At 51.4% G+C, this 15697-nt stretch overlaps 1 protein-coding gene across 2 annotated transcripts in view; it reads left to right on the top strand.

Annotated features, from left to right (window-relative positions):
• The window catches only part of PACS1 (phosphofurin acidic cluster sorting protein 1), a 153150-nt gene that overhangs the window by 123664 nt on the left and 13789 nt on the right, over positions 1 to 15697 (top strand). For both annotated transcript variants that reach the window (XM_081532197.1, XM_081532196.1), the window contains exons 3-11: positions 2481 to 2570; positions 3482 to 3607; positions 5833 to 5977; positions 6232 to 6323; positions 6433 to 6513; positions 9211 to 9270; positions 10050 to 10210; positions 10561 to 10654; positions 15242 to 15322. In XM_081532197.1, coding sequence (XP_081388323.1) covers positions 2481 to 2570; positions 3482 to 3607; positions 5833 to 5977; positions 6232 to 6323; positions 6433 to 6513; positions 9211 to 9270; positions 10050 to 10210; positions 10561 to 10654; positions 15242 to 15322 — 930 coding nt within the window. The remainder of the gene's footprint in view (positions 1 to 2480; positions 2571 to 3481; positions 3608 to 5832; positions 5978 to 6231; positions 6324 to 6432; positions 6514 to 9210; positions 9271 to 10049; positions 10211 to 10560; positions 10655 to 15241; positions 15323 to 15697) is intronic.

Raw genomic sequence — 15697 nt, 5'->3', positions numbered from 1 at the left:
ACACACCCCACTGGTAACAACCAAAAATATCAGTAAACATTGCCAAATGTCTCCTACCCCTGGTTGAAACCACTGCTATATATAAACCACATTTTGGATTCTTAGCATTTCTCAAATTCATTGTCCAGAGACTTCTTAAATCCTAAGAGCCGAAATAAATTCAGGTGAAAACTTTGTCAAGACTCTTGGTCATAATAGAGGTTACAAAAAGCGTTATCTAACACATGAAGCAGAGTTTCCTTTATTATTTTTTGTTGTTGTTTAGTTGCTAAGTCGTGGATTGTAGCCCACCAGCCATGGGATTTCCGTGGGATTTCCCAGGCAAGAATACCGGAGTGGTTTCCATTTCCTTCTCCAGGTTATTATTTTTAATTGGCATAATGTAATGGTATTCTAATTATAAAAGCATTGTGAAATATTGCATTTAGGAAATTTTCTTCCTGCATTATACAAAACCTGCATTTTATAAAAGCAAAAATTAGAAATATGTAAGAAACCTAAAAGTCAAAACTAACATTTTTTCATTTCTAAAGGAAAACAGCAGAATACCTACTCCAGTATAGCAGAATAACTTCACCACCTTGAATTAGAAAAAGATTTCTTAGCTAGGACCCAGAATGCACTAATCATAAAAGGGAAAAAAAAAGATCAAAATTAAATACTTCATCAAAAGATACTATTAAGAAAATGAATAGGCAAGAAAATATTTGCAATTCATATATCTGGCAAATCCTTGTACAAATTAAAAAAACTTACAATCGAGTAACTCGATAAACAACATGGACAAAGAAGTTTGATCACACTCATCATAAATGGAGATTTACAAATGACCGATAAATGGCTGGGAGGGCGCTATAGGGGATGAGCCACCAAGGAGACGCGAAGTGCCGAGGGGTGATGGTCCTCTGCACGTGCGCAGTGGAGTCCATGTGTCCTGGACAGACCACGCCTGTTGCCTGTGAGATGCGGACACTGCAGCCGCATGTGGAAAATGGCACCGACGCTTTAGAAATCGGTCTAGTCATTTCTCATGAAGCTATAAGTACGTCTACCCTGAGGCTCAGCCATCCCTCTCCTAGGGGTCCAAGAAAGACAAAATACTTCCACACAGACTTGTACAGGAATGGTAGCTTTGGAACTTCCCTGCTAGTCTGGTGGTTGAGAATCCACCTCCCAATGCAACTGGACGCGGGTTCGAACCCCAGCAGGGGAACTAAGGTCCTGCATGTTGCAGGGCAGCTAAGCCCCATGCACTGCTTACTGGAGCCAGAACACCGCAACTGGAGAGCCTGTGCACCACAGTGAAAGAGCCCACACACAGCAACTAAGACGTGCTGCAACCAGAAATAAAATAGAAATAAACAAACACATAAAACTCCGAGTGGCAGCTTTAGCCATAGTGGTTGCTAACTAGAAACGCCCCACGTGTGAATGTTCAGCAACAGGACAGGGGGAGCCACACGTGGTACATTCGTGGGACAGAATTCTGCTCAGCAGTCCAAGGGAATGTGATACACGCAACAGCCTGTATGAACCTCAGACACATTATAAATGTGGGGCAGAAGAAGCCCAACCAGAATAGTACACACTGTGTGGTTCCATTTATGTGGAATTTCAGAGCAAGAAAGACGGATCTCTGGTGAGAGGAGTCAGAGCAGCGGTCGCCTCTGAGAAGGGGTGCAGGATGGACCGGGCGGTGGGGTCCAGGGGATTTTCCCGGAGTGATGGAGATCTCGTACATCTTGATACAGAGGTGGGCTTCTTGATACAGAGGTGGGCTACACGGGTGTAACGTTTACTAACTCGTCCATCGGTGTGCTGGAGATCTGGTCACTTCACCATGTTAAACTTAATGTTTTTAAGTAATTTTTACAAATTTACTGTCATTCCTCAGACCCTCCAGCTGGTCTCTTTTTACTTTGAGGAACAGTTTAGCCCAACTTTATTTTTCTCGAAGAACAAAAAACACTAGGGTGTTTAACCCAGTGCGAGGTTTGGCAGGGGCAGTACTTAAAGCGAGAGTTCCTGGGAAAAAATTGTATCAAAGCTGAGACTGGGAAGGTGAGTTGGCGAGCTGTGTGTGGAAGCATGAGAGAGGACCAGGAAGAGAAAGCGGCGTGCTGAAAGGCCCAGGGACAGGACAGCGTAGCCAGTCAGATGGGAGGAGGGCGGCCGAGGAGCCTCAGGGAGAACTGCCACATCTCAGGGTGCCACCCTGCTGCCTCTCCCTCAGGGGCGGTGGGAAAGAAGTCAGGTGCAGAAACAAGTCATTTTCATGTGAAAACCCTTTGTAAACAGCATAATACATGTAAAATCATGTCTATGATAGTGGCTTGATTTTAATCAAGTACAGCAAAGACTGATGGAATATCTGAACTGGTAAGATTCTTCATAGAGTTTAGGTGTTGTTTGCAAGCATAGTATTTCTCTTGGTCTGATTCTTGGTGATGCAGCTTTGACCTATTTTGTCTTGGTTTCAGGGTTCAAAAAGGATTCTTCGCTCCAACGAAATCATCCTTCCAGCCAGTGGACTGGTGGAGACAGAGCTCCAGTTAACCTTCTCCCTTCAGGTGAGAACCTGCCCAGTCTTAGGTCATGAATATGCCATGTTCCCCCTGGTCTCGAACGATGCTCTGAACTGGAGATCGTTTTATCCGAGAACAGCCCAATGGCTTAATGTCACGCAGAGCTTCTGTGGCCTGCCTGGATGGCCAGAGCCATCTCTGAGGCGGCCGCACCACGCATGCTGAGACCTGGATGGGCTGCTGCAAAGTACACCATGTCTCATTCTTCTTTTTTTAATTGTAGTTGATTTAAAATGTGTTACTTTGTGCTGTGTAGCAAAGTGATTCCATTTTATACACACATACATATACTTTCTCTTTTTCTTTTTTGTTTCCTATATTATATATACATTCTTTTTCATATTCTTTTCCATTATGGTTTGTCACAGGATAGTGAATATAGTTCCGTGTGCTGTACAGTAGGACCTTGTCATTTTTCCATCCTATGGACTAGTTTGCATCACATCCTCTTTCTTTGGACTGGGCTGTTGGCCCTACCCGTCCTACCTCGGTCCTCCCCATCTCCTCTCCTTAGTAACCTGTGCCCCAGCTCCCTGAAGAAGAGGGTGCTCCTTCAGTCTCATTTTGCCCCCATATTGCAACCTCCGTCCCATCCCTTCTCCTCCTTATCCATCCTAGTATGTCTGTCTCTCTTCATAATCCCAGTAGCCCAGGTTGAACACTCGATCACCTGGCAAGGAAAGAGGCCATGTTTCAGAGCATGCGTGGGCTACCAGCTGCAGAGTGGAAGCCTGGTGCTGGGTGGAACCAGGTGCTCCCCTCACCCCCCGTCACTCCCTCATACGGAGGGGAGCCAGGGAAGCAGAGGACGGTGGTGCGTCTTCCAGCAGGACCAGACCCCACCGAGGACCCCCTCTCTGACTAACTGTGCCCGGCTCTGTTTTTGTGCCCGGCAGTACCCTCATTTCCTGAAGCGAGATGCCAACAAGCTGCAGATCATGTTGCAAAGGAGAAAGCGTTACAAGAACCGGACCATCCTGGGCTATAAGACCCTGGCCGTGGGGCTCATCAACATGGCAGAGGTGAGAGAGCGTGGTCTTTCAGAGCCCGAGAGAGACCCCAGCCCAGCCAGGGCTCTTCCCAACCTGCCACCTGACTGTTTTATTCCAGGTTACAAATTAATTCTTTTATTGGAAATTCAGGAGATGCCTCTTTTTATCCAATACTTCCTTGCTCACAAAAAAGTTTTTTCTTTAGCTTTTTAAAAAGTGTCAGAGAAAACTTATACTAATATGAAAGATCCCTGTCTGCCCTTCACCCAGACTCTTCAGTGTTAGGATGTCTGCCTTTAGTTCTCGCCTGTGTACACAGTGTGCGTCTCGTTCGCTTCTCTGAACCACTGAGAGTGAGCTGCAGACATGATGCCCCATTACACGTTAATATGTTGTTGCTCTTCAGTCACTCAGCCGTGTCCGACTCTTTGCGACCCCACGGGCTGTAGCCTGCCAGGCTCCTCTTTCCATGGGATTCTCCAGACAAGAATACTGGAGTGGGTGGCCATGGCCTCCTCCGGAGGATCTTCCCGACCCCGGGATCGAACCCACGTCTCCTGCCTTGGCAGGCGGATTCTTTACCACTGAGCCACCTGAGAAGCCCATTCGTTAGTGTGCTCTGGGTCAATTTCCTAGAAATAGGAATGCGCTCACGTGTGTGCGCCGCCCACCATGAAGATCAGGACACTGACGTGGCTCAGGAACGTCCTTCGCAGGCCCAGGGCTTCATCTGGGAGCGCAGGCTGCATTTACTTGTCCCTTTGGTCTCCCTCGACCTGCAGTCCCTCAGATTTTTCCCATGTCTTTCATGCCCTTGACATTTTGTTAAGAGCACAAGCTGGTTTCTTTATTGAATGTTCCTCCGTTCGGGTTTGTCTGATGTTTTCTGAAGATCACGTTCAGCTTCCGAGTGTTTCTCAGCGTTACCACAATTGTAATGTAGGCAGCACTCCGAGTCGACTTGTTCCGTTACTGGTGAGGCTGTCTTATCGCTTGGCTAATTGAAGATGATGTATGCCAGGATTTCCAGTATAAAGTTAATTAATACGTGCCAATGAAAAAAAAACATTTTATAGGCAGATGTGTGAGGACTCTGTAACAGTCTCTTTTTTGCTCATATCTTCACCCAGTAGTTTTAGTTTCTGTTAATGATTCTTGCCTGAATCAGTTATTAATACTTTGATGTGAGCACACATTCCAGTCAGCACCTCTGGGTTCCTCCAGCCTTTCTCCCCTCCACGTTCCTCAGTCTGTTTGCTTGTTTGTGAGGCTCTCCTGTATGTGCAGCAAATCTTCTCAGCGCAGATGAAGGAGAAGAAGAAAGGGACCACAAATCTATTTTAAAACTTATTTCTGTATTTTAATATTTAAAATAGGAAAAAGTTTTGCGGCCACGACAAGAGGTGAAGTAGTCCCAGCGCATCTTTCTGTCATCCTCATGTCTTGTATCAGAACGAGGGCCTGGGGGAGCGAAGGCTGTGGACACCATGTCTCGCCAGCCGTGTTGAGCCCTTAGGTCCTTTCCCTCATTGCCAGGCACAGGTGGCCACGGTCTGCAAGCGCCACCCCCACCCCTGAGCCTGGAGAGCTGATTTCTCTGTGAAAGACTTAACTAAACTGCAGTCCTAGAGAGGAGCAATCATTTTCTATCTCAGGCCTTGACTTTTATCTCTGAGCACATGACCAGAACCGTGACTGGCACTGCTGGAGATAGTTTTAAAATGAGACTACAGAGACTTCCCTGGCCGTCCAGTGGTTAAGAATCTGCCTTTCAATGCAGGGGACACGGATTCAATCCCTGATCAGGAACTAAGATCCCACACGCGGCAGCTAAGCCCTCATACCACAACTCTTGAACCCGGGCTCCCTGATGAAAGATCCCACATGCCGCACCTAAGACCCAACACAGCCAAACAGATAAAGAAATATTTTAAAAATAAATAAAGTGAGATGAGGGAATTCCCTGGCAGTCCAGCGGTTAGGACTCTGAGCTTTCTCTGCCAAGGGCCAGTTCAGTTGCCAAGGGATTCAATCCCTGGTCAGGGAGTTAAGATCCCACGAGCTGAACTGCACAGCCAAAAAAAGGTAAACTGAGACTGAAGGCAATAGAAGAAGAGTAGGCGGGGGAGAGTGAGAAAGAAAATGTGTTAGCAGAACACCGTTCCTGGTGGCTCACATATCCGCTGGGATCTGTGAAAACGGGCCGCACTGCGGGGCTCTGTGTGAGGCACGTCTGTGGCTGCCCGTGCTCGTAGGTGATGCAACACCCGAACGAAGGCGCCCTGGTGCTCGGCCTGCACAGCAACGTGAAGGATGTCTCCGTGCCTGTGGCAGAAATAAAGATCTACTCCCTGTCCAGCCAGCCCATTGACCACGAGGGGATCAAATCCAAGCTGTCTGGTAAGATGAGTGGTGTCGGGAAGCCCTGCCCACCCCACCCCACCCCCGTCTCCATCCTGGGAAAGCCTAAAGTGTTCCTGGGAAAGAGGAGCTTAGGGGCCCCTGAAAATAAAAGGGGGCCGGGGCTCTCTCCTCTACCCCAGCCTAATCTCCACCTGAGGATAGCGGGACTCCAGCCAGCCAGAGCCCCCCCACCCCGCCACTGGCCAGATCTCCCCCTTGCGAGGTTCTCTTACTAAGGTGTCTGTTTCCAGACCGTTCTCCTGATGTTGACAATTACTCTGAGGAAGAGGAGGAGAGTTTCTCATCGGAACAGGAGGGCAGTGATGACCCGCTGCACGGACAGGTAACTTCTCACAGCCCCTCACACACACCGGCCTGGAAGCCCCTCCAGACCCTCCAGAACCTCCTGGGCTTGGGGTTTCCCAACCTCATTCCATCCCCTGCCCACTTAGGACCTGTTCTACGAGGATGAGGATCTACGGAAAGTAAAGAAGACCCGGAGGAAACTCACCTCCACGTCCGCCATCACAAGGGTGAGCCGCCAAGGTCTGGGGAATGTTTCCACCGAGGTTTCCAGTAGGGGGTGGGTAGGATGGGAGTGGTGTTTTCAGACTTCCTGGGAGCTTTTTTTTTTTTATCAATAACATCGACACAGGGCCGTCCCCTCAAGGCTCTGACACACCCCTTGGTACCACGTTCACCTCCACCAGCACCTCCACCTCCTCCACCACCAGCTTATTGAGAATCACTGTGGCAGAGAAGCTGCATTCCCGATGGCAGTGTGTCACATTCTTCAGGCTCTCTTAGGATAGAAGAAGGGTTGAGAAACCTTGTTGTAGGCTTTGGAACAGATGCTTCCTCAGGGAGCAGAACCCCTCAGACACCCTGCCTCCCCTTTCCAGGTGATTACTGTGGATTTCGTACTGTCCACTGCATAGAGAAGTCCAGTCTTCTCTAGGAGAATCTCCACTTCAAATCATTTGTTGAACTTACCCAGAAATAATAGGCTAGTGCCTGGAACTGTGGGCTTGATATAATGCCTGCCTTAATGGATTCATGACATTAGAGACCAAATGCCCATGGAATCTGTCTCCTGCATAAGATTTCCTAAGGAGCCACTGCTTTTGGTGAAATTACAGAGTCCTGGACTGAGATGCTAGCATGCTCAATCAGTCAGTCATGTCCGACTCTTTGTGACCCCATGGACTGTATGTAGCCCACCAGGCTCCTCTGTCCATGGGATTCTCCAGGCAGCAATACTGGAGTGGGTTGCCATGCCCTCCTCCAGGGGATCTTCCCGACCCAGGGATCGAACCTGCATCTCTTGCACCTCCTGATGCTTAATACCTGAATTTCTAGGTTAACTCTGACCTATTCTGGGGTTCCAGTGCCAAAGTGTAGGAGAGTCACAAGTGTCAGGAGATTTTTGGAAGAGAAATTCCCAGTTTCATCGGTCCCCAGAGGTATCTTGATCCTCTCTGGGCAGAGCCAGCCTGGGGACCCTGAGAGCAGAGATTGCCGTCACCTTTAGGAGTGAAATAAGCAGAGGCCAGACCTTCCCAGCATGTGTGTCTGAGCCTGGTTGAGCCTGGTCCACCGTGAAGCATGCTGTCCTCTCTCCAGGCGTCCTGGGGTGTCCCTGGGCTCTAGCGATGTCTAGAGCGCGTTGGAACCATTTTGTTGTGCTCAGGCTTCCCACCCTTGCTTGGGCTCCTAGGCCAAGCAAGGCCCGTCCAGCCTCCAGCCCCACTCGTGTTCTGATGATGGATGGGTGAGGCAGGGTGGCTCTCTTTTGTGATTCCTGCTAAGTTTTTTTTCCCTGCGCTGTAGCCACAGAGAGGTCCCATTTTCTTCCCTTGGGTGCCCCCTGGGGCTTTATAAACGCCTCTTCCTGTATATCCAGCCTCACTGGTTACACTCCTTTGATAGCCACCCCCGAGGGTGTTTTTGTTGCTGTTGGGCTTTCCAGTCAGAGTTTCAGAGTAACTGTTCTTTCATTCCTGTCTCCTGTACACCCTCGTCCTCTCTCCACCAAGAGCACTTGTTTTAGGCGCGCTGACTGAACAGTCCTCTGTGTCTTGGTCACCGTGGCTCCCAGTCTTCCTCTGCTTGGGGCGCCCTGCCGCCAAGGGGAGCCCTGCCCTTTCCCGAAGGCCCAGCTCAGTCTCCCTCACAAGTTAGTCTCCTCCATCCCCAGGTGGTGAGTCTGTCATCCAGTCAGGAGGTGCTGGTGGCCACAGACTAATCACCGTAGCTGGGGTAGGACACAGAGACAAGGAAGGCCTGGTCTGTGCCATCAGGGAACTCAGTGTCCACTGACACAAACACATTTACACGACTGACCGTGATAGTGTAGGGCAGGCACCAGACGAGTACCGTGTCAGGGCCGCAATGGCAGTAGGGGGGAAGTGAACGACTCTGAGCCGGACAACTTCATGGGCGAGATGCCGAGAGATGCCAGGTTTTCTGAGAGTCAACAGACTGTCACCACATGGATTTGGGGCCAAGGTTTAGTCAAGGCAGAAGTTACCGTATAAAAGGCCCAGCAGGAGGGCACCCCACACACAGCTTTGCAGAGTTGTAAGCAGTTGGTTCCCACCTAAGCGGAGTGTGAGGGGTTAAATGGTGGGCGAGGCTGGGGACAGGCAGCGCTAGCCCTCAGTGAACACAAAGTGACCATACGAGGCTCTGGGGCCCTCGAAGGCCGTCACCTGGGGAGTGACTGGTGGGATCTGCCTGTGGAGCAGTCACCGTGGACTCTGGAGGGAAGGAGACTGAAGGTGGGGTGGAGGGGGCTGGCTGAGGGCGGTCGGTGGCCCCAGGGAGGCTGGACGGAAGCAGTGTTGTTCCGGGTGGACAAGACAGTAGGAGTCAGCGGCCCTGGGCAGAGAGGTGAGGTGGGGGGAGAGACTCCAGGTTCAGACCTGGTGACAGGAGGGACCAAGAGAGGGGATGCACGGAAAAACATCAAGTTTGAGGAGCCTGTGTGTGTACTGGTGGCACTCACCCGTCAGCACCGTGTTTCTGAAAGACTAGAGAAAGGGATGAGCAGGAGGTCACGGTGGGGAATTACTGGGGTGGGGTGGGGTGGAGTCCCAGGGTAGAGACTGTCCCCACCACTGTCCTCCCCCAGCTCTTTACAAAAGCGGGCCCTCGGTCACCCTTCCAACAAGTGATCACCTTCCACACGGGGCTGCTGGCTGAGAACCTCTGTGGCTTTGTCCCTACAGCAACCTAACATCAAGCAGAAGTTTGTGGCCCTCCTGAAGCGGTTTAAAGTTTCAGACGAGGTACGAGCCCTTACTCCCGAGCCAGATGGTGAGTGGAATAATGGAGTGTCGCCCTGGTTCCCGGGGCACGGTCGGTGCTGCCGCTGGGAGTCGAGATTCCAGGTCCCCCATGTGAGGCGGTAGCTAGAGGAGAGCTACTTGGAAAGAGGAGAGATTGTCAGGCAGCGCCGAGGTTCCGCGGTCTTGAGCGCAGGGGTGCCTGGTCCTCCCTGCCGTCAGTTAATTCCAGGCCTCTGGTGTGGGGTGTCTGGCAGTGTTCCCTCCTGCCCCGAGGGGAACATCGTGAGGAGCAACCTGAGGTGGGAGCCTCCTCCATGGCGTCAGGAACTGGCCACTAGAGAAGCAGTATCCCCACCCCCCCACCCTGGGCTCTCACAGGCCGGAGCCGGTCCTCACAGGCTCTGTCCTTAGTGGACTGAGACTAGGGACTTGTCCCCTGTGGACCCGAGGGGAAGGCAGCATGAACCTGCCAGGGTCCCAGGCTTCTGAGTTTTCTCCAGCCTGTTCCTCAGGAGAAGTACGGTCTCGCTCCCGATCCTCTTCCTGATGCTGGGCCCTGGTGGGGAGCTCCAGGGAGGCACTGAGGGGGGACGGTGGCCTCACCGTCTCCTGCTCTCAGGATCAGATCACAGAAGGGCCACCAAGACCACCCTGAGGAGTGTGAAGCTATGGCAAGTCCCCGGAGGGGACTGGGCAGGGTGGCCAGTGGGAAGAAGTTGCCCGTCTCCATGTTGTGAACAGGGGTAGCCCCAAATCAAAGGTTTTGTCTTCCCCCACAGGTGGGCTTTGGGCTGGAACATGTGTCCCGGGAGCAGATTCGAGAAGTGGAAGAAGACTTGGACGAGCTGTACGACAGCCTGGAGATGTACAACCCCAGCGACAGTGGCCCCGAGATGGAGGAGACCGAGAGCATCCTCAGCACGCCGAAGCCCAAGCTCAAGTGAGGCCCGCACCCCTCCGTCAGCCCGTCTCCTGAGGCCATGCTGTCTCCTAGACCCCCTCCCCCACCCCCCATTACCAGGGAATCTTGGCTCCTCACTCCTGATGAACCTCCAGCCCTCTGGATAAAGGTCGTTGTTTAACTGACAGAAGCCCCGATAGAACGCTCTCAAGTCCTTCAGTCCAGGCCCCTCCTTGTCCAGCCTCTGCTGTGTCTTTCCTCCCGACATCCTTGAAGCCCAGGTTTTCAATCTTTCTAGCATACCAGCTCTCCCCGGCTGACCACAAGCTGCTGTTCTGGGGCCTGGCGGCCCCTGACTGACCCTGGCTGTGCTTCTTTGCCACCCACAGGCCCTTCTTTGAGGGGATGTCGCAGTCCAGCTCCCAGACGGAGATTGGCAGCCTCAACAGCAAGGGCAGCCTCGGCAAAGACACCACCAGCCCTGTGAGCACGGCCGAGGGCTGTGGGGGTGCGGGGCTGGGGAGTGGGCTTAACACAGGGTCTTCTGCACGACAAAGCGCAGGTGGGTGTGCAGAGCGGGGCTGGGGGAGTTGGGGTAACACTGGGTCCTCTGCTCCTGGCTCACTGGGGACCCGTGAGTGGTCTCATCTTGTTTCAGCTTCGGTTGTCATCTCAGTCCTGCCCAGCGCTTAGTGCTCTAAGGGCACTGCTGTGGCCGGGCAGATGTCCTTTTTGGTCTCTTCCTGCCGTGACCTGGAGCCTTCCCTCCAGAGCACGGGGTGCCTCGACCCCTCCCCTCAGCGCCCGTCACGCGGTAGCTGGGAGTGTGGCATCCCGCCAGGGGTAGCGACTCTGCTTCCAGCGGGGGAAGGGATGGGGCAGGAAGCCCCCAAGGTGTGTTCAGGAGAAATTACGTGGGCTTTGCTGAGGAAGTGGGCAGCGCCCTCACAGAATCGAGAATTCAGTGGGCAGGTTTCCATTTTGCCTGGTGAGCCAGAGGGAGCCGGAGCCCCCCAGAGCCAGCCTCACCCCGGCCCGCGCCCTGTGCCTCCCTGGGAAGGCCTCCCCAGCCGTGGAGCAGAGCAGGAGCCCGTCTTGATGCTGCACCCGCATCAGGCCCTTGGAAGCTCTCCTTGCCCTCCTTTACAGCTGACAGCGGGGAGACAGGCCGATTTTAGTGGGGTCTTTGGTTCGCAGCTGAAAGCCCAGTGTCTTCTCTGTAGATCAAAGAAACTGAATCCTTTAGGTCCTCCTGCTCTTGCTGCTTTAACAAAGAAAATACAAAACTCACCCTGCAAATAGGTATGAGCCTGTGAGGAAAAGTCCTGAAGCCAGTGAGGCCCTCCATTCGCCCCCGCCCCCATCCATTCCCCGGTGTCGGCGAACCGTCGGCTCAGAGACGGCCTGACTGCCTGCTGCCACCAGGTGGCGCTGTCGTCCGCCTTATCCGTCCTCCCTCGGAAGGCGCAGCTCGTGTGGTCGAGCCCTAGAACAGCGGCACCACGTGGCCTTAGCGAGCAAAGGTGGGATGGACCCTGGCAGGCCCCGCCGAGAATCCCTCCGCGGAGAAACCTCAGGCCTGACACTTGCAGACCCCGCGCTCTCAGCCTTTCCAGCCCAGGTTCCTGTCATCTGGGGCGGAGGAGGCCTCACACGGCTGCTGCTTCTATTCAGGATGTCCTTGTAGCTGCTCTTTCTGGCGGGGCTGCTGAGTGGCCTTGCTGAGTCCTCACAGTCCACGTGGACAGATCACTGGCTACGGGGGCCAGAGTCCACTGCAAGTGTAAATAAAAGGGGCAGACTCTTCCAGAGAGAAACCTGGGGCCTGGCCAGGGGAAGACTGACTCCAGGCATTCTAGGAATGCAGAACAAGGGCCCTCCTATGACACAATGCAAGGAAATTATGAACTGAGATAGCACCCCAGAGCACTAAGCCTGATGCCTAACATATGGCAAACACTCAAGAAATGTTAGGGATCATTGTCAGTCAACCAGTAAGAGAAACTGTCTTAATGAAGCTGTCTCTGAGTTGATGCAATTTGTAGACTCTGCTTTTAGTCTCAGTTGTATGACTTACAAAATTTAAAGAGAAAAATCAGTTGGTGTTCTGGGCCTCAGGTGCCGTATTTGTAAAGTGAAGCTGCTGGAAAAGATTGAAGGCAGGAAGAGAAGGGAACAACAGGATGAGACGGTTGGATGGCATCACCAACTCAATGGATGTGGGTTTGAGCAAACTCCAGGGAATGGTGAAGGACAGGGAGGTTTGGCGAGCTGCAGTCCATGGGGTCGCAAAGAGCCAGACATGACTGAGCGATTGAACAAAAGGTGTCAGCACAGGAGCCCAGTTAGCTCAGAAGTCCATGGAGTATCAGTCTTGACAGTGTGATGGCCTAAGGACCCCTCTTCAGGCAGAACATTGCTTTGAGGCAGAGTTGGGCTGAGAGCACAAACTCTGGAGTCAGTCTTCTGAGTCTGAATCTTGACTCTCATCACTCCACTGACTGTTCTGGACAGTTACCAAGGCTTCGTGTCCTCATCCACAAGTTGCATGTAAAAAGGACATGCTTTGCAAGGCAGAGTGAAGATCCAGTGGGAGAAGGCAGCTAAAACCTCCAGCATGGTGCTTGATTGGTGGTTGGATTGGTTTACAGCAGGGGGAGCAGCAGTACTGTAAGCGGCTTTGCCATTGTTACTCTGGGCCCCGAGAGCCATTCCAGTTCCGGACTCCTGAAATTGATAGACTCCAGTTGTCTTTTTAGTGAGTCTTTCAAATTCTAATTCTTTTGGCCAAATTTCAGACTTTGCTGGTTCTCTGTGATATTTCTATTTTGAAGAGCCCCATATGTCTTGATGTGGGTGTGGAACTTTGGAATCCTTTAGTATGAAAGGCACTTTGGGAGCTACAGAGCGAGGCTGTGCTCTTCACACAGCGAACTTCGAGATGTACGAGGGGAAACATACGGGGCTGGCGCACCGTAGGCAGGCGAGCACATGCTGCCCAGCTTTCGTCCTCTCTCCCTGATTTCCTAGCCTTGTCATTTGTTTCTTTTTTCTTAACCTTCCCTTTTGTTCCCCAAATTTCAGAGAATTCAGTTGATCACTACAACCAGAAGGGATTTCTGCCAATACAAATTATTACAGTTGTGAGTTTTCCTAAGACTTGAGCACATGATTTGGTCCATGAAGCTGATAACAATAGGCCCTGACAGCCCTTCAGCTGGGGCGGCCAAGAGATGGAGACGGTCTGCCAGGACCGCCTGCTGCTAAAAGTTGCAAATTCCATGGCACTGTAACGAATGGTGCTGGAGACCAGTAGTTGGTAAAAGTGAGAGCCTAAAGTACCACCCCACTCTGGCCCCACACACACACAGGAGTGCGGGCACCTGTGCTGCAGCCAGCGGGCACCGCGCCTCAGGCTGCCGCAACTGTCTCAGTGCCACACAGACAACACAGCGGCCGCGCTGCTGGGGCGAGAAAAGCCTAAAGTATTTATAGGAGCAGGAAGAGGAACTTGGAGAGTCAGGAGCTTACTCCTGGCAGGGTCGACCGGAACATCCAGAAGAGTCAGTGCATAGGCAGCAGGTGGCCCCAACTCGAGCCTGGGTTAGAGTGCTCTGACACTGCTCTGGTGTCAGAGAGCTTGACCACAGGGCTGCTGCCCGAGAACCTTCGAGCAGGGCGGTGTTATCGCCCTCATCCATCCTCTCTGAAACGTGTTTAAGTCACTCGTCATGCTGAGATCTAATACTGAGTGAAGTCATCTCCAGTCTCAAGTCCGACCGAGAGTTTTGTGACTGTAGACCGTTAACGTCGGTTATCCCAATAGGCAATGTGTAAATGAACTAGCTGTGCAGACAGGAGGCAACCTACCGTGCGTGGCTCTGAACCAAACTGTCTCACACTCCGGGGCCACAGGGTCTGGTTAAAATGCCTTGGGTTAATTTTACAGATGGCTCAGAACAGTGGTGCTCAACCGAGGGTGGTTTTGCCTCCCAGGGAACACTGGGCAAGGACTGGAGACATTTTTTTTTTTTTGGTTCTCACAGCAGGGGTGATTAGTGGGTGGAGGCGGGGCTGCGGCTCAGATCCTGCGCAGGACGCCCCAGACTAGAGAAGGGCGCTCCGCAGATGCCAGCGGTCCCAGGTGGAGAAAACCTGGCTTAGCGTGTGACATGGGCTGACTTGTGTGATCGTTGTTCATTAGTTTGCCAAGTGACCCCCGTGAGCTTTTTAGGCTTTTTCTCTGTACTCTGTCATTTACTCAGAGAAAGGACTTTGGGTCATTGGGAGGAAGTGGGCTATCTTCGATCCTTTCTGATTCCCTGATTCCCCAGAAGAACCAGAGACCCGCTGAGGCCAGTGCCTTCCCCACAGCTGAGACTTACACCCCACAGCTGCTCGGGATTCCGACATCTGTGTCTGCACAGCCAGAGAAGCAGCATTCGCAACTGTGAAAAATCTGGTTCTTTATCTGTATTTACAAAGTACATTTTTAATATTTATGAGACCTGTTAATAAGAGTTGAGGACAAAGGGAGAATTATTTCACACCTAAATGGCTTAGAATATTCTGTTTGAGGGTTTTCTAGATGTTTCCACCAAGCCAAACGCATTTGGCCCCCAAGGATGTCTTTAGTCTCGAAATCAAAGACCTGAACGCTGAGAGTCCCCTTTCTTCTCAGCAACACCGACAGCAGAAGTGGCCCTGTGTGCCCCTCCTGGACAGGGGTGTTTAGCAAATCCCAGAGTCAAGACTGGCAGATCGCACAGCCAAGCCATCTGAAGGCTGAGCCTCTCTTCCCTGAGAGCATCTTTTGAGAATCAGAATGTCTGGGTTCAGCGTCTCACCGTGTTATTGATTTAATGATCACAGAATAACTGACCTTCTGAAGCTTGGTTTTTCACAAAAAAATATGCTCCTTGTTAAGATCAAAGCCCCAGAGATGTTATGAAAGATGTCATGAGATTTTCAGATTAAGTGAAAGTATTTAAAGCTTCCAAGGGACTTAGGGAGTAAGTTAAAGTGGTGGTTATTTGGATTGGTGATGACTAATTATTATAATTTTTGCAGATGGAATTGGCTGCGCTAGAAAAAGTCAAATCTGCTCGGATTAAAAATCAAGATGACAGCTTGACTGAAACAGACACTCTGGTATGTATGGTCCCATCTCCTGTTTTCAGCTGTCAAAAATAGTTTTGGGTACCTTTAGAAATAGAGGCAGAAAGACCCTCAGGACCATCCTGAAACTTTTGCCTAAATCTGTGGACTTACGAAGGTCCTGCCTTCCCTTCCTCCCGAAATCTTTACCTGTGGAGTATCAGGTTGGTGCCCGAAGTAGCAAACCAGAAATGTCCCCATTCCAGTCTTTCATTAGGTCTGAGCAAATGCTGACTTGGATACTTTCTCACTGTCTGTCACTCTCATGTACCTTTTTTTTTTTTTTTTAATTTTTATATATTGATTTATTCACTTTTGGCTGTGCTGGGTCTTCATTGTTGCATGGACTTTTCTCTAGTTACAGGAAGC

Source organism: Giraffa tippelskirchi, chromosome 10, assembly GCF_054371585.1.
Source record: "Giraffa tippelskirchi isolate mGirTip1 chromosome 10, T2T-mGirTip1v1.2.pri, whole genome shotgun sequence".
NCBI classification, from domain to species: Eukaryota; Metazoa; Chordata; class Mammalia; order Artiodactyla; family Giraffidae; genus Giraffa; species Giraffa tippelskirchi.
Note: the sequence above shows the minus strand (reverse complement) of the source record. Positions and strands in the feature narration are given on the sequence as shown.